At 43.8% G+C, this 25,416-nt stretch overlaps 1 protein-coding gene across 2 annotated transcripts in view; it reads left to right on the top strand.

The window, feature by feature from the left end:
* The first annotated feature begins 4,116 nt into the window (after nucleotides 1-4,116).
* tspan9a (tetraspanin 9a) overlaps nucleotides 4,117-25,416 on the top strand; it is a 93,499-nt gene continuing 72,199 nt past the window's right edge. For both annotated transcript variants that reach the window (XR_003928381.1, XM_030054421.1), the window contains exon 1: nucleotides 4,117-4,485. Coding sequence is in view for 1 of the 2 variants with exons in the window: in XM_030054421.1 (XP_029910281.1) it covers nucleotides 4,117-4,485 (369 nt within the window). In the remaining variant the exon portion in view is untranslated. The remainder of the gene's footprint in view (nucleotides 4,486-25,416) is intronic.

Here is a 25,416-nt window from a genome sequence, read left to right as displayed (position 1 = left end):
TGTGTTTCTTGAGGACTTAATTTCCATTTTACAGATCCTACATATACTGCTCAGCTCTTGTCTAGGTTGCAGTTACTCTTTGAGAAGGCAGCGGTTTCCCAGAATTTGGATTTTAGTCTTTATTCTATTCTATTTTATTTTATTTAACTTTATTATTATGTTATTATATGTTATGATATATTTAACTTTATTATATGTTTCTACTGATGCTGCTGTAACACGAGGATTTCCCTGGTTGGGATCAATAAAGTATATCTATCTATCTATCTATCTATCTATCTATCTATATCTTTTAGATGCAGCAGATGAGTTGGAAATATTGTGTCGTCTGTGTCGATCAGCCATCTGTTGTTGCTGTTTTGGTTCGAGCGTCATGTAACAGGAAATGGTGTCCGAGCAGCAACTTGCACCTTGTACTATTTTTCTCCTATGTGAGAGTTTTTTCCGAGAATCGAGAAGAAATCGATTAAAAGCATTTGAATCCCTGTATAAATTCAGGCCAAGATCAGCACGATTCCCTTTATGGGATCCTTTCGGGCGATCGATTCATTCAAATGGGCATTATTTAGAAAGAATGAATGAATGGATCGTTACCCCCTCGCTACACTTGACACAGGTTCAGGGTTAAGTGTTTGCTTTTCATTGTCGCTTTTACAATATTTTGCGAAGCGTTGCCAGTAGAGCTCTGGGTGAGTCACTGTTGGTTCTCTGTTCCCTCTGAACCCTAATCTCTCTGGTCTCGTCTGTTTTTGCAACATATGTTGAAAGCGCTGCCAGATTTACTCAACATCAGAGAGAATGTTAGAATACACCCTCCCCCTCCTCCTCCCCCTCCACCTCCCATCCTCCTTTCCCCAATCTTAGCCCAGCCCTGTTACTCGGCTCTGCTGTGCTCCACATATTTTTCAGCTTCCCTCCAAACCTCAAGCCCTCTGTGTCATCCTGCACAGACCCTCGGTTTCTCCTGAGTCTCTCTTTTTCTCCCGCTCTCTCACTTTAGCCTCACAATATCATGCTTTAGCGCAGAGGCCCATTGCGCCGAGTCGATGGATGGATCTGTGCTCGGCTCGGGAGGGAGCAGGATTGGATGTGTCCTTCAGGCTACTTGAAGAATCAGTAGCACATGTACACTCAGGGTCCCACGGAGGGCCGCGCTGACGTATATTGTATTGAATTAGGAGTTAAGGGCTTGATGTTCAGAGAGCACCAGGGCTCTGATGCCGTGTCTTTGTCTTTCTCTCGACATGCACTAACAGGGGCTGATGGGAAATCTTGCAGCTTGACCTGCGCGCAAACACGCTCATCATGTAGCGTTGCCACTGTTGGCAACATTAAAGCCTTATTAAAGATGAATAGGCCTTAAAGATGCGGGATGGCTACCTCTAGAGATGGTAAAAATGTCTCTGGAACTCTCTGGAAGACATTTAAGGATTTGTGGAATTAAAGTAAGTGGTCGGCTCTAAAATATGTAAGAGGTGTTGAAAAATAAAAGCATGATTGCGTTTTTTTTGTTTTTTTTTTTTTCAGATGTCCAACACTTTGTTTTGTCAGTAATCGCGCATCAAAAAATGATTACCAGCTCCGTATCCACCAGAAACTGAAGTAATTTCTTAATTTAGAGTAAAATATTTTATCTGTTTCCAATTCCAGAATGATGGAATTTGTACCACCAGTGAAAATTGTGAGTTTAATTACATCAAGTTGACAGAGCTAGGTGCAATTACCGTTCATATAGAAGGTTCGCTAATTGGTATTTGTCTCTTGGTGTATATTTTTGTGCTGCACATGAGAAAACATAATTGTCTAATTTAACCTTTGGTGAAATTTGCTTCCGTGTAAACCTCTTGGTCACAGCACACTTAAGACTCGTCAGTGCTTTGCTTTGGTGAAACACAAGGTAGCTGGATTAAGTTGCCCGTGTCTATTGGGTGTTAGTGGATTTACCTTTAAGACCGTTCAGTTGAAACTCTCCTTCCATCTGTCTCAGCTCAGCCATCACGGCCGCTTGGCCTCTGGCAGCTGACTGAAGGCCATTACAACAATAGAACAACCTGCAATCTAATGATAAACATGTTTTTCTTTTCTTTTTTTTTTTTTTTTTTTCCTGCTGCACAAGCCTTGGAAACATGTTGAATGTGGGAGTCGGGGAGGGGGCAATTGCTCGTCTATTTGGAAATGTTACACTTTACTGAAGGTTGAATTAAGCTTTCGCAAGCACCACACGCGAATAGACACAACCTGAATATTAATAAGATGATTATCCTTTTGTTATTGAAATTTAATGATTCCCACCCACAGAATAGCTGACTTGATCATCCTGCGTCATGTAGCCTTTGTTCTCCCGCCATATATGTAGGCATTTGGGGAGGGGGGGTATTGCAGACCAGAAGGGCAGATTAATTTGAGCACAGGTTTACAAAATCACAGCTTAATTTCTTGTCAGCATGGTGTGTGAAACAACTGGCGTATTCAGTGTTTGACCCCGGGTTTCCATAGGAGAGTGTCCAGCATCTTAAAGCCACTATCCCCTTTCCATGCTTCAGATGGTGCCATAATTCCAAAGCCTGAACCCTGCCAGTTAATTGGGGCTCCTTACATGGATGTGGGCAACGCAGTGTTGAATAGCAACAGAGCAACTGCATGACAAAGCTGTCGCTGGGAACTGTCGCCACCACCCCTCTCAGATGCGGTAATCACTCTGGTGATCGTGGTCTGATGTTAAAGCCGGTCCTCAAAAATAGAAGATAAATCAGCTGCTGTCAGAGTTAAATACAGTGTAAATAAGGCAGCGTTCAGCAGTGGAATCATGAGACCGCAACGAAAATATCTCGCAGTGCGTGAAATCAGAAGGTATTGACACTGTTCGCTGACTGACTGTAAAAGCTTTTACTCATCATATATTGTTAATTCCCCGCCCTTCTCCTATCTCCCACAGCCCCCAACTCCATTACATCAACCATAACCCTTCCTCTCCAGTTCCCCTGGGACACGATGCTTTGGGAATGTTTTTTTGTTTATTCATGTTTGGCCTCCCACAACCCGTGGTGCACTAATAGCACAGATGAAATTGCTGAACTTGTATAGTCAAACCAAATGAAATGATGGGCTTATTAAAGACAGTGGGAATGGAGAGGAGGAGCTCAGGTTTGGCTGCAGCTGCTGCATTGGCTGATCAGCAGCGGGGAGGGGCTGAGAGAGAGAGTGAGAGAGCGAGAGAGAGAGAGAGAGAGAGAGAGAGAGAGGAGGGGGAGGAGGGCAATGCTCTTGTTGGGAGATAGGGAATGCCCATTACTTGCGTCTGCCGATAATAGCACATCAGCCACAGCGTTGCTGTCGGGAGAGCACAGAGAGCCAGTGCAGGGGGCTGAGTTGCTGAGCGCAGAATGGTACACTAGAGAAGACAGGCACAGAGAGAGAGAGAAAGAGAGAGAGAGAGAGTGAGAGAGAGAAACAGAGAGCGGAGGAAGAGAAGCGCATCAGAGCACGTTGGAGTGCAGAGGGCTGAGACGGCACAGAAAAAAGGAGGACAGGGAAGGAGAAAAGACACAGGCGAGGAGAGGAGTGAAGGGGGAAAAAAGTTCCCAGCTCTGGGGCAAAGCGTGTCACGTCCCCCCCCCCTCCCCCTGAGAATCCGTGCTTAGGTCAGCAAGGAAACGTGCAAGTGGAGCAGCTGAGAGCTGGAGATTCACAAGGGCTCTGACTCCCACTGGAGCAGCACAGCACAGACACCACAGGACAGGATAGAGGGAACACTTAAACTTAAACCCACAAGGACGGTCCTGCCTTAAGGGTCGGGGAATGCTCCTCGCAGGACCCTTCTGCACGGCTTCTTCAGGGCTATCAAAGCAAGACAACAGCAAGCAGGAGGCACACAAGCCTGGGAGAGGTGCCTGAGCAGTGCGGTCCTACTCACTTCTACTCTGGAGACTCTTATTCAAATTGCTTGGTTGCTTTGCGGTGGATGTGACTTTGTTTTTTCCCGTGTGCACAATCTGCTTGCTTGAGGGTGCGAAGGACGGGAGACTTTGGAGGGCGAGTTGTTCTGTCCTGTCATCTCCGAGACTATGGTAGACTGTGCGTCAGGGAGCCCTTCATCAGCAGACGCAGCTCTAGAGCATGGAGAAGTCCAGCAGTGAGGAGTCAGCCATTCACCGTAGCCCCTCTGTAGACAGCCGCGACTCCGATTTCGCACGAGCCTCCACGTCTGGCCGCCCGTTTGGTGGCCGCGGCTTCACTGCCGGCGCGTTCTACGGCTCCACAGGGCCGCGCAATAACGCACAGCAGGGACAGGCTGGAGCAGCAGCCGACAGCAGCGCCAGAGACAAGACCAGTAATAAGTACAGCTCACCGAAAGGCAGCAAATACGTAGTCTTTTACCTGGATTTATCCTTTGTGTTCCTTTTAGAATTCAAGAAGTGCAACATGGCAAGAGGCTGCCTCTGCTGTTTGAAGTATATGATGTTCCTCTTCAATCTCATCTTTTGGGTAAGTGGATGCCTATTTTATTCTGCACCTTAATAGATCCTCACTGCGCTTGATGATAATTTCCCAAAGTAGCTAAAAAAGGATGACAGCGACACAGCAAAACTTGGCGCTGGTAATTAACGTGCCAGCGGTAATGAGTGTTACCTTGAGACCGACCCGTGCGAGATAAGTTTAATGAAATGTTAATCACAGAACATAATGGAAAGGTGATGGTTGTCTGTGCAATCATGTGTTTCTGATTATTACATCAGACTATTTATGCATGTTCTCCCGTCTGCATGTTGCTATTCCTGGATGTCATGGTGGAGTCTGTGGCACGGCACCAGGTCTCTCTCTTTCTGTGTGAAGGGTGGTCGTGAGAAGGATGGGGGTTCACCGGGGTCGGGGTCTTTCAGATGGCTGTACAGCATGTGCAGCCTGCACCGAACATGGGATCCGTGTGGCTTACGATGTGTAGGTAAAGGAGAAAACACCATGTGACATTGATAAGCAACACGATACGCGGTAAGCGGATACGTGATGAGTTCGTCGTCGAGAAAGTTTCAAATCCCTCTGGGGGAGCCGAACATGGAGTTGACCTGATGTGGGGGGGGGGGGTTTCATTCGAGCCCTCCCAAAATGCACCTTTTCATGGAAATGCCTTTGCTCTTGAGTAATAATCCTGCGAATACTGTTTGAGAAGTGTATCATAATTGAGCAATCATTTTAAGTCTATAACTGCTATAACAAGACATTTGGCTCCATCACAATGTAATTAAAGCCAGTGCAGTGATCCATGTTTGTAGCAATGCCATAATAGAATAAAATGAATCATATTATGCTAATATTCTACACACTGAATTCACACACAGCTAAATGTCACCCGGTGAAACCTGCGCATTATTTTGCCAGGCATTGTTGTGTCTCCCGTGCATGGGTATTTGTTGTGAAAGTGGGCATCCCTTGGATATTGACGTAGAGGATTATTTGGCTTACCGTTTATGGGGCCAAGCCTTTTGTGTGGAGGCAGTGAAGCATGAAGTGTACCAACCCCAGCCCACCATGTCACTGGGTCGTCAGCCCTGCTAACTGGGGCACATCAGAGGCAGCACGGTTGGCATTAACTGGAGCCCAGCTGTGGAGAGGCCAGCACTGAGAAAACACACACACACACACACACATACAAATAACGCACCACACACGCGCACAGATCCGTTGCAGTGTCCGTTCCTGTGTGTGCATATACACACGCCGGTATGCAGCACTGCTGGGAGCCAGGCTTGAGGCAAAAACTGCAATGGTGTCTGCTGCTGTAGGGCAATAACTCCATATTACTCTCATATCACTGCTCATTCCACAGAGACACGGATGGGAGTGATGGGCAGGGCAGGACAGAAGTGGTGCAGGAGCTATAAAGACATGTAAATGACTTAGGGCCTCTAACAATTTGCATTCTTGATCTAAATGTTTTAAGAAAGGCACAGGGATCAGTTTTTCTACTGGTTGATTTGTTGCGATTACTGTTATATGGTTACTGTTTATATGGTAGCTGTAACTTGATTCCTATGAAGCTGTCTGAGGGCACCGGTATAGATCAAACTTTAGTAGAGGTCACCGGGTCGCTAATATGCCACCCTCTACTGTCAAACAGTTGTGGGATTTCTGCAAAGGCATTTACTTCCTTGGTTCAACTTGTGCTTAAACCTTTTCAGTGGTGCAACCCCTCCGCTAATAACCGGCTGCTGTACACCACTAATAGGGAGTTGGGAAAGAGGCTTTGGATTGCAAGGCTGGTGGCTTCTGACTGAAGTGGATTTCAGCCTGTGGCTCTTTGTGTAAGTGCACTGCAGACGTCCTGAGAGAGTACACAGGGGCTCCCTTCAGCGTGAGCAAATTTGTGGACCCTCTTCCTCCAGTGTATGCAGGGATGGTGTGTATAGAGTATAGAGATCTCAAGTGGCTGTGGACATTTGCCAGTGACAGAGCATCCCCTGCTGTGCTGTAATTGAACTTCTCGCTCTGCTAATGTTTACTTAATGAACACCATCCATGCATATTCCCCTCCTCGTCCCGCGGAATGATGCCCGTGTTTTCCACCCACCATAGACTGACTTAAGTGACATTTTGATCACTGTCCCTGGGGGGGGGGGGTAACTGTGTGACTGGTGGCCCTCTGTCCATCAGTGTGTGACAGCTCCTGTCTCACAGGCGGCTGGCTGACTGGGACTGTGGATTCTCAGGCAGTAGTGTGTCCGATTAAGCTTAGCGGAGCTTGGATAGAAAGGTTCGCTCTGCAACTGGGGCACGGCTGTGGGGTGCAGGGAGGGAGGCATGGTGAGAGGCATCTTGTATCTTGACACCCCTGGGACAGCGCTGCTCTCCCTCTGACACTCCAGGAATCGCAAGGTTACTGCAGCTGGTAGCGAGGTTCGCCTCTGAAGATCTGACATCTCATTTCAGTACTGAGGGGGAATGGTGCGGTTGAGTAACCCGATGCCAGGTACAGTGGGTGTCTCTCTGCTCTGAATGTGTGGACACGGACCCTCACACACACATACACACACACACACACACACACACACACGCACACCCTATCACATACACAACAGCACCGACACACACACAGGCACACACACAGCCTTGAAAGCGCACTCACCACCCACACACCATTCGTTCCACGGGGCTTACAGCGGTAACTTGAAGCACAAGGTAAACAGCGGCAGGCACTCCAGGCATCTCCATGCATGCGCTCATCCTCAGGCACCCCAGCAGTTGTTCATGACCATCTGGCTCCTCTTTCTTACAGAGGATTAGAAGAGTCTGAGCTGAAGGGGGAGTTTCGGGCAGATTAGAGCAGTATTGGGTGGTGCGGGCAGGATTGAGAGCACGGCTCTTTCGGACAGCATTACGCTAAAGCCAACAATCATCAAAGCAAATGTTCCCTAGCACAATGACAATGTGTGATACGCTTCGATCGGTTGGCGCGCACATGCACGCACACATACACGCCCATGCACACGCACACAGTGTCTGTTTGACCAACATGGCCGGGTGATTGATGTTGAATCCTATTGGTGTCAACCTCATGAACAGATCAGAGTTGGTGTGCTTACTGTGAACAAGGATTTCAGCATCTTATCTTCCAATTCATCCTCTGTATTTACAGGCTGTATGTTTTCCCCCGACTCTTAATCAGCTCCATTCAAGATTCAGTTTGGCGTCCACTGGTGCTCATGCTTATCTTGCTCAGCAATATTAAAACCCTTTTAAAAAAGCAGAAAAAAACCCCCAGAGATTAGAACACGGAGCAGAAACAACATCAGGCGCACATACAAACACACACCCACATAATATAGAAAATCCACGGCCTGTGCTTCTTTCTCCACTCCTCATGTGCTAAACATGACACCACAAAATGCACAAACAACAATTCCTTTGTTAGCGGTAGGTTGTAGCCAAACGGGCCCAGCCTAGCTGTGCTATTATCGCGCCATATCAAAAAGCTAAACCCTCATTTGATATTCATATTTTAAAGAAAAATTGTCAGCTCAGCAGTCTTATCTTACAAGCACAAGAGGGTAGTGGTATCAAAGCCGATCCTTTGTTAGGGGAGAGAAAACCAACTGTGTTTAGCATTCATGAATTCCTATGCTTGCTTAGGGGATTGCTGGGGGATTTATAAACCATTTGGTTCAAGGCAACAGAAGATTAGTTTCCCTATCGATTTAATCACAAAAGTTGACATTTCAGTTTCAAATGTACCTATGCTCTGATGCAGCAAGAGGAGAGCTAATGGCAGATTTAAGGTGGTTTGGAGCTCTCTCAGTGTGTGTGTGTGTGTGTGCGTGCATCTGTGTCTGTTTTTATATCTATGTGTGTGTTTGCCTAGCTGAGTGGAACTCTATAAAGTATTGCAGAACAAACATTTCACTCAAGCTGTCCCTTCCCCTGGGATTTCGATCTAAGGTGCTGAAGCAATTTGCCAGTTTTCCATTCCCCACATCAACAGCTGAAAAGTTCAGTAATCTTTTATGGCTCAAGAGACTACGTATTGTAACAAACTTTCTAGTGGTTTTTCTTTTTTTGTTGTTGTTGTCATTGTTGTTGTTCTTTTTCACAAGAGGCACATCTGAACTCCATCAGTCACTGCCAGGTGAACCCGAGTTTGGGGCAGGGGATAAAAAGATGAAAGTTGGGTTCGTTTTGTGGAATGATGAAACAAGCGGTGTGCCGTGCCATCATATGCATTTAATTCCATCAATCTCACATGAAAAGCCGGGCTCTTGCATTTTTTTTTTTTTTTTTTCGTCTTTGAAAAGGCAGAATTGAGTATAAGGTTTCACCAAACTCAGCCAATTTGTCTATCTGGATATTACCTGTCAACAGTGATAGATGGAGGCATAGGCAGTCAATCAATTCAGTCAATGGAAGTCATGCAAGGCTGCCTTTTAGCTGGTCGTTAAATCAATCTCATTTTATATGTATCCACTATCATCCATATTAAGCTCATCATAATAAGATCATAGTTCATCGTATAAAACCAGACTGTCTCATCGTTCCGCTCACATGAGCTGCCTCAGTCTTTTTATTTTTATTTATTTATTTATTTATTTATTTATTTATTTATTTTTTAGAACATTCACATAGACTGAATGCATCACTTAATTTATATGCATCTAATTATTTGAAGTGTTGTAATTAGCATCCCCTGTAGGTTGCTGTGCTTTGATTTGAACTGACTGGCCTGTTTGGTAAATATCTCCATATGCCCGACTTTGTCCAGTGCGTCGTCTGGGGAGATCACTCCAATTTACACATCTCTCTCCGGCTGCTTCGATTTCCCGGCTGTGTTGTATGCCGCCGCTGAGCTCATTAGCTCATGTTGCAGATCAGCAGGGACATGGAGCTGCTATGTTTCACTCTAGGGGGTCGAGGTAATAGAGCACTAGCGCTGGAGGTGCGGTGTTGGGGAATGCAGTGGGTAGGTGGTTGTTAAGTGAGGGAGTTAAGTCTCTCACCCCATTGTCGCTCTCACTGCATCGGGATGGGCTTCACGTGTAATGAACTCTAGTGGTGGTTTGCTTTTTTGAAGGGGTGATAATGGCATCCAATGGAAAAAAACAGAACAGTAACATTTTAGTTTATGAATTTAGTATATTACTATGGCTGGAATACAAACACATCGCTCCTTGCTGCTTTAAAAAATTCAGTCAGAATATTCATGCAAGTGTGAGTTTTTACAGTTTTTTACTATCTTTGATCGAAATGGGGCTGCAGGTGCCACTTTACGCCAGTTGCTGCTGTGTCAGCTGCACAGTCCTGACTTGGAGTGACAGGTGAACAACCCAAGAACAAATGAAAAAAACAAAAAAACAACAACAACAACGAAAAAAAAACAAAAAACAATAGCTGCAAGGTACAGCCATCAGAGCAGTGGTGGCTTGCATACTGCAGATCACAGTCTTTTGTAACTGCCATTCACTGACAGTTGCTTGACATTCTCCAGAACAACCTCTGTCGCCTTCCTCCTTCCCTCTCCACACGTGTCCCTCTCATTTGATACAGGAACCACAGATAGAGCTCTTAGGAACTTAGACCTCTGCAGTGCCAAGGTGCTCAGCTCCCAAAATGTCTCCCGGTATCTCTTTACATTCTCTCTGTCATATACCCATGTCTCTTTAGTGGCAGATGACAAAATATATGTGTATACTGGCCACAGTAGTTGTCATCATCATGTTAGTTAGTGATTACCTCAACAGGAATGACTGTGCCACCGCCGCAGGGCTTGTGATCTCTAGTGCTCCTGCACGTGAAACACAGAGAAGGTGTTGCATTTCTAAATATAGACCAGAGAGGTTCACAGCAAGAGGGAGAGAAAGAGAAACGAGTGTCATTAGTTCTGCATAAATAAGCAGGACCTGATGTAATGACTATATGTCAAATCAAGCACCTCAAGCAATAGGGAAGCCAGCAACTGTGTTGAATGGTCAATAATGTGCTTATATCACTGAACAGAGAGACAGGACTGTTCCTCCCAGGTCATACATTTGTGTCATTTGGTAGAAATGCCTTTCTTTTGTGTGCCTCTTATTACTTCTTCATATTTGACAGTGCTTCTGGCAAGGCATCCATTTCGATGGCTGAGGATGATTTGACATTTTCAAAAGAACAGAATTCGGTACAAATTGATTTGTGTTATTGAGGTAGCTGCTGCACAGTCGTCTGCCTCTGAATCTAAGTCAGAAAACGAGTCCAATTAGCATAGCTTCCCAGCTTCATTTGAGCATTTCACATCATGAAGGGGAATTTGTTTTTCCTGTGGAATGACACACATTTGGGGTTGCAGCAAGTCATTAAAATTCAGACACTCTCCGCTGTTTGGTTTGGTCAGCTCTGACTTGCTGTAGTCTGAGTTTTTGTCTGTCATATATTTATCTGAATGTCAGTTACCTTGATGCTGCTTTTTCAACCTGTTTTTTTCTGGGGATGCCAAAAAAAACGACTTGTTACTCATCAGTTTTACACCATCAGTGTGTGATTCACACTTAAAAACAGAACAAAATAAAACACAACAAAAATAAAAACATGGCATGGGAGTAAAACAAACAGGCCTTTAAAATGTTTTAGTGGCGCGACAAACTAGTTTTCATGCAAATTGTGTTTTAGATGAAAAGTGTGTTTTTGTACCACTGCTGTCCTCACACTGTAGGAGGGGCGGTAAACTAGTCTCTATCTACTCCCTCCCCCTTGTACCCCGGGAAGACCAATCAATGCTAATCTCCACCTAAGCAGTGAATTAATGTAGAATGTTGAAATAGCTTGCCAGTTCCACTACTCAGCATTTTCCCTGTCACCCAAAGGCAAATTACGGTGGAATCAATGCTTCCCAGTCAGCCTTTACTTCCAGCTCCGTTGAGGAGGCCAGGACGATATTATTTTCCTCTTGGTCTGCTGAGGGAAAACTGAATTTCTTTTACATTACCCAGCTACTATTTAATTAACAATTTAGGGGATCCATATATGAACTGCTGCTGCAAGTCCATAAGCGAGTGGGTTTGAAGTAGTTACTTGAGCATCACAAGGGGATTTCTATGAATATTTTAAGCGTCCCTTCACTGGACAGAAATTCTATCATAAGCAATTTATCAGTTTTTGTTCCGCAATTAGTCTTGCCCGTTCTCCAAAATAATATGTTGGCTGGACAAACAGAAACTTTACTGTCAGTTGCAAATTTCTGTACATAAAACTGCAGTCAGAGCTAAAAACACAGGATATGCCAAGTGTTATATGAAGGCACACCATCATTTGGATTGCTGGTCTTGGTTGGTAGGTCTGTCATCTGTGCATGGATGTGATCTCTCACACACAAAGAGAAATGTTTTGCACAAACGGAATGCAGTGATCCTGCATGGTGTTGCAGAGTGTGTGATGTGCCATTTAAAGCAGAGACACACACTCTGAGAAAGACTTTATGCTGGAACGCATGAGCGCGTTTGTTGCTTGTGGCTAAAAGTAATATGATCCCAAAATGATCAAAACACAAGGCAACCTTCTTTGTTGTTGTTGGAGTTATGCTTGTTTTTTTTCTGATTTGTCTTGGGGAAACAGCACAGCACACTTCTTCTGCTTCCAGGTTTTATAGCTGTTGAAATCACAGGTATCCTTGATGGGCTCCACTTTATCAGAGGATGATCTTTAGTGCCTGAATCTTTACCAGTGGCTTTAGTTCTTCAGAGGATGGCCACTATAAGCTGAGGATCCATCATCTAGGGCCTATATCCCCAGGGACACTAATTCAGTTGATTCAATTGGGTTTGATTCCTTTCCACATTTTGTAACAACCTAGATAGCGTCCTTGAGGGCTGATTCCCCCCATCCATCTCTCTGCTCCTCTTTAAACAAAACTTATAGACCCAGGACACAGTGGGCAACTGGGCCAGAATGTGCTCAAAATATGAGGAGCAGATTGACTTTGAATCTGTGCATTTTAAATATGTCATGTTGAATTTGGGTCAGGGACCCAGCATTCACAGCATGAATGATAATGAGCCCAGGACCCATCTCCAGCAGTCCTCCAACACATAGGGAGGCACATATTCATCCACACTGTTAGCCATGACAAATGGGAAACAGATTTATGCCTCAAACGTTAACAGCATATATTGATTTAGTGGGCTTAACAGCCACACACTGCTACTTTGTAATAATTCAGCCATAAAATGGGCCATATTGTGGCTTGGTAAACAAAGAGGCCACACACCCTGCATGGCCAGATGATCTTGTATCAATCACTGACATGTTTTATCACTATTTTTCAGTGGAACTATTTTACTGGCAACATATGTTGTACAATACAGACCATTGTGTCAGTGTCTGAAGCATCCCCTTATGATAATGTACTGTCTGTTGTGATTTGAAATGGATGCCTGTCTTCTTGTTTTCAGAGTAAAACCCAGATCTCTGTTTGAGCATTTTGTTGCAGTGTTCTCCTTATGTCCGATCCAGTTTGGGCTTGTCTGTTGTCTGATGTGCGTGAGATGTGCACACAGCCAGCTCTGATATTCTCCCTAAAGAAGAAACGTAGCATCCAGTCAAGATCCACCACTGCTACAATAGCAAGATAACTGACTGCCTGACTGCCTGAGTAAACTTACAGGGGGTTATTGCCATGCCTCCTGCATGCAGATTCATCCCCCTCCTTATCAGTATTGAGCATTAAACTGTCCCCTTGACTTTGCCCAAGACCTATCACACTCACATGGTTCTGCTTATTTATTTTACACCAATTTGCAATTACCAGCAGTAGAGCTACAGATCAAAGAGCATTTGCTGGGTCTGTTCTTTTTCATATCGTATGAGGGTTTTGTATTCTGAAACTAGAAATCTGCAGAGGTCTGATTGCCTGCAGCCTATAAAATCTTGTATGAGAGGGAAGTATGCTTAACTAGCCTTGGTCCATCACTTTGACATCCCATCTAAGGCACAGAGTGAATGTCTCAAACCATATTTTTTAAACAGGACTTGACAGTCAGTTTTACAGCATAGTGCAAGTGCAAGAGCCATGAATTAAATTCATCCATAATTGCAAAATGGGTTTAGTTCAAATAATAATAATAATAAATAATTCAAATGCATACATGTTTTGGCCCCTGTTACTGTATGCAATGGGACATTTTAAACATCTGAATGCAAAGATCAATAATTTATGAAAAATAACAACAACCACAAAAATATCTTGCACCATATGCCTGTTTTTCCATGTTGAATCACAAACAGCTTCTTTGTGCTCCATCTGCTGCTTGAGGAAAACAGGAATTCATTTATTTTAGTTTAACTTGAAATCTGAATAATATAACAAGCAAATGTTAACAGTAATGAGCAAATATCTGTTTTACACCCAGAACAACGATTCCAAGCTAAAATGAAATAATAATGACAATTCTAAATGTTATATATTGCTTCCATCACTGTTCTTCATCTCTAACTGGGTAAAAAAAAAAAAATGAAATTGGTGCAGAATCTCCACATCCACCACCATGTGTTGGTTGCTGTTCTGTCACTAAATGATTGCATCATGTTATTATTTCTGGACAGATGTCTCCATTTCACTTATTAAGCAAGACAGGTATAATGGATGTTTCGTGATGGTGGTGGAATACAAAGCGGTGAGTCAGAGTGAAACTCAGTGTGTACAGGCTGAGGTTATAAGAGGAGTCTAATTTGAGAAGTCGATTATGGGGTCACTACCACACTGAGTGAATGATCTCATTCATCCACATTGAGTCAGAGTAATTATTAACATAGACCTTTTGCCCATGCCTGCTCTCATCATCGCACTGTGGTGAGACAAATCCCCATCACAGAATTTTATCCACTGATAATTCCTGCAAAAGACAGATTCGAGTGTTAAAGGCCAACCCATTAATGCCCTGCCCCAATGCATTTCTGCTGTTTCAATGTTAGTTTGTTGTGATTTCACGTGTCCACCCTAGTAGTGTGTTGAGTTCACTGGCACTGGCTTGCACAGTTTTTCTTGAACCAGCTTCCAACAAGGAAGCGAGGACAGATGGGGATGAACAGGTTTTCCTCCACAGTCCCCTTCTGGGAAGACAGACTGGCAGACCCAAAATGTTGTCCTCTTCCTTGGTGGGGGGAAGTGAAGCATGAAGGCAGGAAGGGGGGAAGGGATCTCTTCCCTCGAGAAAAATAGGTGAGCTCATTGATGCTTAGTGACAGCTTTCCTAGAGGTGAGTCACCCTCAATCTGAGATCCTGCTCTCCCTGGCATCCACAATCACATCATTATTCTTTCTGTCCTGGGGACAAAACTCAACAATCATTTCACCAATTTCAGGAAATATGAGTTATGCATGGTAACTCTAGTTCCATGCATAGCTCTAACAGGGCTCTCTAACAGGCCCTCAGCATACTGAAACATCCATACACTCACCCATTAAGACAAGCCAATTTTCCTTATGGCTTCTCACTGTATATAAGGCAAGTTTACCGAGTCAACCCTGCATCCAGTGAGCCTTCGATGACTTCTAGAGCATCAGGATACTTTGCTAGAGAAAATGGAATAAGGGTTACCACGCATAGCCGCCCTTCTGTTTCACACAGAATCCACCCTATAATGTGGCTGTGGCCAAGGAGGAAGAAGACTTGTGACTACACTCCTGCTGGGATGTGATATGTCAACAGCTTGCCACACACAGGCCTGATTGACTGCCACCGTGTACACATGAGTAAGCTGTGTACATGGTGGTACAATGCTCATCCACTACAAAATTAAAGGGAACTAACCTCATACTGTGTCCCATCAATGCTTAGCACTTTGGTTTAGCAACACGATGAGCATACTGATGAGCGAAAAAGATCTTGCAATGTCCAATAGATTGTATGTGATTAACTGATAGTGCATCAACTATGAAGCCACTGTATATCTCATTTACAATTATTCCACTGAATAAGGCTGCCAGCGTTGTTGTACTGTGTGTAGTGTAGCACAACAGTGTGCACGGCAGGCACAACTGATGCAATCTCTGCTTTGGTCTGAGTGTAGTGATATAGAAATCCCCTCCTACCAGTAAACAGTTGGGGTTAACAGATCTTGTGGACAAATCACTCAGTCTCGCCAGCAGAAGTGCAGTCTTGATTGACAGTGCTTTAGGAGAAGTCTGACTAATACACTCAGAAAGGCTCTTTGGAAAGGGCTTTGAAAAACAAAGGCAATTCCCGCTTGGGTGAAGCAGGATTTATCCTGGGATATTTCTTCCTAGTCTCTTGCAGTCTGGTGATTCAGAAAATGTTGACCAAACACCATCATCTTCCAAAAAAGAAAAAAAAAAAAAAAAAAAAGGAATAGTCTCAAATAATTAAATTAAATGGATACTCTCCATCATAGCCACAGACATTTCTGCATGCATCAGTCTGTCCCATTTAGGAGCCAGCATTGAGGTGTTCGCCCAGGTGAGGCAGTGACCATTTTGCTTTGTTCGCCTGCAACAGTGCGTCCACGTCAGAGCTGCCGACAGTAGCATCATTTCCAGAATGATCATCAGTCTCTCCTGTCTCACTCTGATCAGCAGAGGGGAAATGACATGGATGTGAAGGGAAGCATATAGCAATGCTTTTGGCCATGGTGCATGACAGTGTGCGTCTGACAGGAGACTGCCTCTCCATAGGAGGTTGGCTCCAGTGTTCACCAGGCCTGGAATATGCAGTGACTTGGGAAGGCAAAAATTCACCATGGACAACAGCCAGGGTTTCTTTCCCTTTTGCCAGTGTCACAGGGTTGCAACAATAGTCTAGATCTGTCCTGACTGGGGTACATTATTTTTACAACTGTAGTGCCCTGCCTGACTCTACCTGATCAATAATGCACCACAGCTCTATAATTTCTACTTGTCTGGGTTCCGGCATGGTCAAAAATGGCTTCGTAGTATCTGTCCTCAAATACGTCCACATCTCAATTAGACAATTAGAGCTGAAGAGGATGACCAAGAAATATGCCTTGCCAGGACCATCCGCTCTCAGCTGGCTTTCTTTTTAGCTGGCAGTTGGGATGCGGACAATCCCCAAGCACAGGCCAGCTGGCAGTGGGGCTACCAGCAGCTGGAAGTTGTTTCCAAGAGAGGGCCACTGACTCAGTGGTGCAGCCTAAGTGGGGAAGGGGCCAGACTGGAACTTGGAGTGAGGGATAATGGACAGTGATGTGCCCTTATGTGGATTTTTCCCCAGCAGAGCAAGCAGGCTGGGTGAGTGTCATAGAACAGATTGCTTCCTCCTACTCAGACAGCTGTAGCCAACTATTGGTTGGCGAGGTTGATTGAGAAAGCAAGCTCCAGGCTTCACTAGAGGTTGACAGCAGGGTTCAAACCCCAATTCTGTCCTGGTGAGTTGACGTAAATGAGCCCACCAATCTCAACACAGCTCTCGAGGCTACGGGAAAGAGGGGCTTCGGGACAACTGACCCACGGGTTGTTTGTCTATTATTGAGCACAAAGGGAGAGCAGGCAGTGAAGTAACAGCACAGGTTCTCCGTGAGAGTTCACAGCATTCAACAATTAATGCCTAACTGGCTGATGCAGTCCTCCAAGAGGCTTAGTTCGCTTGCTGCTCAGTTCTGTATATTGTTAAACATAGACATGACAGACCACAGTAGGCATAGTCATGATGATAACTATAGGCATTTGCTCTTTTAACGAATGACTGAGATGCTTAATGTTGCTTTACACATCATGAAAGCTAATTCCCTCCGTTGGACATTTAACTTAACTAGTGTCTGTCTATTGTGCAAAGAGTTGACAGAGCACGGCAGCACTTGGGAGGCTGACAGAGAAACAAGCCTGGGTGGAGGTAAACAGCCTGCACAAGCCTCACTTAGAGCAGAACAGAGTGCTCAGCTGGGATGGTCTTTCAGATGTGTAGAGAGTTGTCTTGTGATTCCTGAATGATCTGGAGGATAGCTATAGAGGCTTAAGTCTTTGACCTCAGCACTAAAGCCCATGTGGTAGGTGGAGAAAGACTAAGCAGCTGCTAATGCCTCTCTATCATGCGGAGAGGAGAGAGACAGTAGGCAGAAAAGAACTGGAGCAGAATATCACCTGGGCAGAGACCGACCACAGGTCATCATCATCAGCATCTTACAGCCGTGGCATCAGTCATTCCCTCCTTGGTGGTTTGGAGCGGTTCTTGTCTTTGCATCATTGCGTCCCTACCACAGAAGATCAGTTGAAAAGAGACTCCAGTGATGTTGGTGCCTCGCAAATGAAAGAGCACAGCAGTTGGTGCATTGCAGTGTTACCAGTATCCCCCAAAACATCAGTAGCAGTAACCAGGAGGGGCATGTCAGGCAGTAGTGGAGCATTAAACGATGCCATCCTCGACAGCGTTGCTGTTTTCAGTAACTCAAGGAAAGTCGATGCAGAGTAGAGATGAACTTGCCTTTTGTACTGCACCGTGAGAAGCCATAGGGTGAGTACTGTAAGCTCATCATGATTGGCTGAGTATGTGTCTGCAAATTGCAATGCATTGAGGCAAGTAGCTGACTGGTTAAGCCAATAGCACCCTGTTAGAGGGTTAAGCCTATGTGAGCCGGAAAACCAAATCAGTTTTATGTGAAAATTTATTGTTTAGTCTATTTAGCCTGATTGTTCCAGTTAGTAATAGGACAAATCAAAGAATTATGGTTTTACAGGGTTTTTTCTCACATTGTTTTTGAATTAGGTGCTGTACACCATAAATTACATGTTTTCATCAGGTGGCTGATTTGATTAACAGAGTGTGTATAGCAGTCTTGAAGATACTGTGAATAATTGGCACTGGCGAAGTGTTCAGTCACCATGCAGTGGTGTTTATTATTCTGTTTAAAAGAAGACAAATAATTAAGCGGTGGATGAACAGATGAAAGCCAAATACAGTTTACCTAGTGAGAGGCAGTCATACTGTAGAATTAAACAGACAAAATAAGTACTCTGCTTGTTGCTTTTGACAGTTCTGTTCTCCTAGTGTGATCAGCTGAGCTAAGCTCTTTGATATATTTATCATTTTATGTATTATTCATATATAATGCAGGGGCTGAAATTATGTGATGCACTAAGATGTATTAGATCAATCAGCCAGCCATAATGGGATTAGCAAGCCCTGTGATCCATTCATTCATTCATTCAATCATTCATCCATTCATCCATTCATTCATGCATTCATTCAAAATGTGTTGAATTGTGTTCATCTCGGTGTATATAGCAGGTGTATTTATAGGCATGATGGGCCTTATTCTCCAGTATACAGTCAGTATCCTGATTTATTTATTTATTTATCTAGTTTCACAAGATGTACAGACGCTGCATTTTTTTTTTTGCGATGAGAGAAATTTAGTCAGACTTATTTCAGATGAGCCCTAGCCTCAGCTGGGGATGTGAGCCTAATTGTGTTGCAAATACAGATTATGATGCAGTTATCCAGAAATATCCAGAGACAGATGGACCCAGGGAGTAACTGGAGATGGTTACGGCAAGGACAACAGCGGTGAAGGCTCTGCATCAGCCCTCGCTTCACAACGTGAAAGCTGACGTATCAATTTGTTGGCCGCCGTCAGTCGTATCGAGTGTCCACTAATTGGCACATGAAAGCAAATTGTTTTCTTCAATTGGAAACGGTTTTCCCATCTTCAAAAACCTCCCCCTTCTACTTCAGTTTTCCTTGAAGTGCTTACCTTGCAAAAGAGGTGTGTGGGGGAAAATGTATTATCCTGCGGCATGCTCTCACTCTGTCTTCAGTTTGTATTGGGGAGATGGAGGGATTTCTCACTAGCCTTCCAATTTTTTTTCCTATAAATATCTGACATGGCCCATGACTCTTCTCTAATTGATCATCATAGACCAATCTGATTGATGAAACCAACGGGTAAAAGATTATAACACTGAAGGCAAAGTTACACAGTCTCCCCTGTCTATCCTGATTCTAGTAAGCAGAACTATAGTGTGGACAAGTGGCTGGTGTGCTTTGACCATCATTATAATGAGAGGTCTTCCTCAAAAAGCAATAACATTTCATGCTGGCATACATCAGAATGTCTTTATTAGGTTGGTTTAGTTGTTGATCCAATACCACTTTATAACACACTGGCTGAGGAATCTGGCAGTTTTTCAGATATTAAGTGTGGTGGGTGGTCGGCTTTTATTGCCCATTGAATTCCTCAGTGATCATCAGTTTCCATTTTCATCCTTGAGATCAAGAATAACTTCATTCAGCGACACATTCACTTGCAGAGGATGTGCTCTGCTAAGAAAGAAAAACAAAACATCAATATGCTTTGAAACAGTTTCACACAGCATCAATACTGGTTACAGAGAGATGGAGAGTTCAGCTGCAGGGATCCAGCTCATTATATCAGAGTCCATTTCAAATGCTGGGTGTTTTGTCCGTAGAGACTCAGAGTGCTGGCGGTAGTGAAGATGGTGAATGTGCAGGCATTGCAGGAGCGTATAAGCACAGAGCTGCCTCCAGTTTGCTGTCAACATTTTTGTGTTTCTGCATAATGCACCAAGTTGGCTTCCAGTGAACAGAAAGGGAATCCAAGGTCAGGAGGATGTGGCCCATGTATATTCATCGCCATAGCTTGAAAAGTCCTGTACATATAAATGCTGATTTGCTGGTTGTGCTTCCCAACATGGAAAAAAAAAGCTCCCAGTTAATGGCTTTTCTTTTAGACTGCCAGCCACTGACAGATCTCACCTCCTAGCCTAGCTGACTGTGCATCTAACCACACACATGTTTTATTATTATAGTCATTCCGATAATAAGTTTCAGCTGGTTCACTGATCTCCTATTGTTCTTTTTTGTGCATGATTGTCAGGGCTGCACACCAAACAAAAGCCTCTTGCAGGAGAGGATGTGTGACAGGAGGAAGGTAGGGAAAGTAGGTTGCCATTAAAAAAAAGGGTGCTTTTCACAAAACAGTGCCTTTTTTATACAACTTGGGCCTTTGTCTCAATCTCTTTCAGTGGTAATGTGACCTATTCTTTGCAGACACAGGGGACATAAAGCGGTCACAGCCCACAGAGATAGGGAAATTGGCCTTTGTATTCTCCCACCAATAATGAGAAGCAGAGATAAACTCAATGAGTGGGGATCACAGAAGTGGGGCCATGCATTCTGACCTTACCATGTTCTTGTCTATGGCACCACCACTTATTAGGCCTTTGCAGTTTTTTTTATATGACATGGAATGGAATGTGAATTGAGAAAAGACATCCTCTTGTTCTTCCTTTCTTCATAGTTACTAATTCATTTCTTGTCTACTTCCATTTAGTGTAACGTGACAGCTGGCCACTCTTTCCGGGACTGGCTCAAGTAACAGCCCTTGTCTAGCTGATTAAAGTCGACAAAGACCATGGCGATTGTTCAAAAGAATTAGTCTCTCATGGGTTTTAAAAATATTAAGGTCATTACATAAAGCAACTACGAGATAAGGTAAGGTGAGGGAAGCCGCTGTAAGGTACGATAGGGTCTCTTAATTGTTCCAGTTTTTGAAGGTTTAAACACAAATGGGATACAAAAACGCATGCTTTCTCCAAACCCAATTAGATCTGGCTTACACAGATAAAGCTCTTTAATTAAAGGGGCTTTTATGTGCCAATTAGAGGTCACTGGTGAACTCTTGTCAAGTCTATTGATCGAAATGTTTGCATCTTACTCTGCAGCCTCGTACTGCTGGTTACACGGGAGCTCATCCTGTCTTTGGCAGAGCCGTGGCGGTGTGCAACACAATAGAAAGCATGAGTTCTGGTGTCTAATGCCACGCAAGTCCTGAGCCAGCTTTTTCCATCTCATAAACACCAACTCATTAGATAGCCAATGACACAGGTGTCCTGCAGTGCACACAGGGGAAAACTCAAGCAGCTCAAGGTGAACAAATGGCTCCTATCAGCAGCGGTGCTAATAATATCCTCTCTTCAAGTCCTGTTTCAATGCCTTTGGTACTAATTTCAAGAAATGGAAACAATTATATCACATACTGTGCCTCTTGATGCGTTAGAAAATACACTAGTGTTTTTTTTTATACATGTAATGCAATAGCTGTTGGAGTACGTACACATTGGGCATACATGTTGCCACAGTAGCTTTGTTACTATAATCTGCACACCAGTTTGAAATGTCCTGTGGATACAAAGATATGCCGTAAGGGCAAGGATCAGCTTTAGCTACATCTTCTGCTTCATTTGTCTCTGTCTAAACAAGATAGGCCTTCTATCAATTTGCAGCTGTCCTGTGGTGACACCGTCACAATATGGCAGGCTCTTCAGAAGCCATAACCCGCGTGTTGCACGTGGGGGTATAGCAGACTTGTCACTCCTCCATTATCTAGTGCGATGCAGCCAAGACCCCCTTCAAGATGGAAGACAATTAAAGGATAAAGCAAAGAGAAGACAGGGATACCAGAAGCGTGCCAAGACAGCGGGGAGCGGGGAGCATATTAACAGTCCACACCTCTGATGTTGTTCCTGTAGTACCACAGGTGGACAGACAGATTGTGTTTTTCCTGAAAATGCCCCTCTCACTTCCGAAGCAGCGGGGGAAGTGTGGAAGATGGAAGTGAATGTTTAACACTTCCACCTATCAGCAGGTGCTCTCCAGCCACGATCCATCTCAGGTGGCCTATTTGAGAGACACGGCACTTGTTCAAATGTGCGAGTAATCTAGAGATATTCCTCATTAAACAAGCCCATTCTGAGGAGGGTTATTTGCATGGTAAAGAGGGAGAAAAAGGGAGGAGCAAGGAGGGATGAGCAAGAAACTTGTTGCACTGGTGGCTGGTGAGTATCTATGATGTGCTTTGATTTATGGTGGAAAGCAGTCTGGCTCAATCACTCTCCTCTGAGGTTTGAGTGTTTTCATCGACTTTCAAAGCAGTTTTTTACTGCTTCCTTTTTTCACATTCGCAGTCAGTGGAACAAAGCACAGATAAAGCTGAGTATGAACAACCAGGCACACAAGCTATAATTAAGACTGAAATTTCTGTGCACCTTAACACTATCTCTATTTTCCAGTGCTTTCTCATTGCTCTAAAATGTTTTTCACTCAAACTCAGACAATCCCATTTCAGCTTTTGTTAGAATTAGGCAGGGCTTTTCAACATCCTCAAGCTTTTTGCCACTTAATTAGCATTCTGGAGCTGGAGATGTTGATGAATCCATCACAAGGCGAGTCTACAGGTGATACTTGGCGCTTTTTCATTCAACTTTTCTTTCCACAAGAAAAGCCTCTTAAGATGAGAGCCTGGCGTAAAACCACCAGCTTGTATGTAGGTGCAGCTGCTGCAGTAGGTCAAAGTGCAGTGAGTTCATTAGAAATAGCATCCACTGGTCATTTTTATATACGCCATACCTATCATTTATATGTACACCATAGCAACCTTCACCTTAGATTTTAAGGTTATGCTTGTGACAGCCTATTTGTAGCCGTGGATCAAAGTACCCCTGAATCTCTCCAATTCAACTGGACTGCAGGTTGGAAGGTTTGGTGGTTGTGTATTAATAGCATGAAAAGCAAGCTGATATTTGCTGTGCCGCCCTGCGTGCAGTAGCCTAGGTTATCAGCTCCAGTGGCCACACTCTAGCAGACCCAACCCAACAGCAGCAGCCAATCCTCTGATATTATCCACATCTCTGCACAATTCTCAAACCGCAGGCCGTGCCATAATGCCGAAATAAAGAGTTGGAGAGGTCAGGGCAGTCAAATAAACTATTTTAGGAGGAGAATTTGATTACGTGTGGACGGAAGAGAGTGGTTTGCTGAGAGATTTGTTCTCTCAATTAACTCCTGCCTTGCGGCAGCGGATGGGATCTTTTTTTGTTTCCCAACTTGAGTGATTAGCACGAAGGAGAGCATCCATTGTTATCAGGAAACCTCTGTTTTGTTTCTGCTCATATAACCAAACCCTGCTTATCTGCGTTCAGTTCTGCACCAAGAGAACAGCAAGGAGGAAAGGATTAAGCAAAATAAGATGTGTGTTACTTTGAAGTTTTTCTTTGTTGTTATTTTTTTTTTTTCTCTGCTCTATGTATTGCTTGTGCTGCATTTGTCCTCCTTCTTCTTGTTTGCTCTACAGTCTCTGGATCAACACCCCCCCTCCCCTCCACAGTGCCTTCCCAGCTCCAGTCTGTTTGTTTGTAGTGTGAATGCGTTGTTGTATGTCTTTCACCAGGGCTCTGTGGGTGAGAGATCACACCAAGTCCCTCAAATCTGTTTTTCTTTGACTCTAAGTAGCTGTGAAAGTTTCAGCACCGAGCTTCACATGCAGTAACAAGGAGACAAATGTACACATATACACTGACTCAAACATTTGTTACCCTGCAGGGCCGAACAAAGGCTGAGATAGCGTGTCTTTCAATTCTGAAGCTCATCTTCATATAGAAATACTACGCTCCAAACCCACGTCTTCTGAAAGGGGAGCAGATGCTGTGAGAGCATTTGTCTAAATGATAATTTTAACCATGAATTTGGTCTCAGCGGTATATTTTCTCAACTTCCTCATCATTATCTCCAAAATCAATAAATTAGAGTTGCATAATTAATGAAGAACAAGGGGGGAAAAAAACATCAAAATTCCAGTTTGGGCTATTGCAATTAAATCACAAGAGCCTGCATTTTCTAATCAGCAGGAGATGATACATGTTTTAAAATGTATTATTTTATTTTTTTTCAGTAATCTTATCATATCCAATGATTATCAAACCATGCAAAACCTAACATTAAACACTTAACATTTGGAACTTCTTTTTCTCTCTCCCAAATTTCTTGATAATTTGTCCGAACTTACGCAGCTTTGGCATAAACTTCAATTGCAGCATAACTGTATACAGCAAGGAGTGTGTTTGATTAGAAATAATGAATATGAATTGCCTGCATCATCCTCATTCTTTACACTGGAGATCCAGGAAGAAAAAAAAAATGATGCATCTCAGGTTTTGTTTACCCAGGCAACACATGTGAAGCCTTGGTTTACTCGGTGTCTGATTGTGATATGATATGCAGCTGATGGCCGTCCCACCAGAGCAGCTGGGGCTGGATGAGAGGCTCGCCCTGCATGGAGAAAGCGGAAGAGAGAACAGGAGAGACAGGTGTTTACAGTATAAATGTGGAAGGGAAGCAAAAGAGTTATGTGAACACCCACTGGGAAATTGTGTTTACAGCGGCTCCCCTCTCTGTCACATCTATTACCAGTCATCCTTCTGCTCTGTATATCTCCGCCGCGCACCGTCCTATTGGTTAAACACTCCTGACCCCGTCCTGATGGGCTGCTACGGATCTGCTCTCTGTAAGCATCGGCTTGGAAATCCACACAAACACGCTCATCATATTTGCCATATTCATTATTATCATTACCTCAATTTGACGTGTTCCCTCTACATTTGTTTAACAGCTCTGATTGCATATGTACTGCACTGTCAAATGGAAAATTCATTAATCCCGGATCCCGCCTTCCATGCGTTTCCCAAAAGCCAAATATGGAATTGGCGTTAGCTTGGTAGCAGTGTTGCATCTGTTCATCCTGGATGCTGATTCATCCTTCCTCTTTGGCAGACACGCCTTTGAGGGTTACTCCCCTGAGACTGTTATTTGAGTGAGTGACACATATTTATGCCCCAAGTATCCGTGAGCAGGACACTGCTGACCTCTGACCTCCATGTGGATGGGGACAGGTGAAGAAAAAAAAAAAAAAAAGCAATTATACTAAAATAAATAATAGTAAAAATAATGAAATAATGAAAAAAAAATCAGATTCGGATTTTGGAAGAAAGTGGGCGTGGCTTAAACTGGAAGTAATTTCTTATTTTCTAATCATTGGATCATTGGGTTTCCTAAATCTATATAGTTTTAATAAGCAGGAATGCTTATTAAAATATGTATACTGCCAGTCAAAAGAAATATAATATTATTCACATAT

Source organism: Myripristis murdjan, chromosome 6, assembly GCF_902150065.1.
Source record: "Myripristis murdjan chromosome 6, fMyrMur1.1, whole genome shotgun sequence".
NCBI lineage: Eukaryota > Metazoa > Chordata > Actinopteri > Holocentriformes > Holocentridae > Myripristis > Myripristis murdjan.
This window is presented reverse-complemented; position numbering and strand designations above follow the sequence as displayed.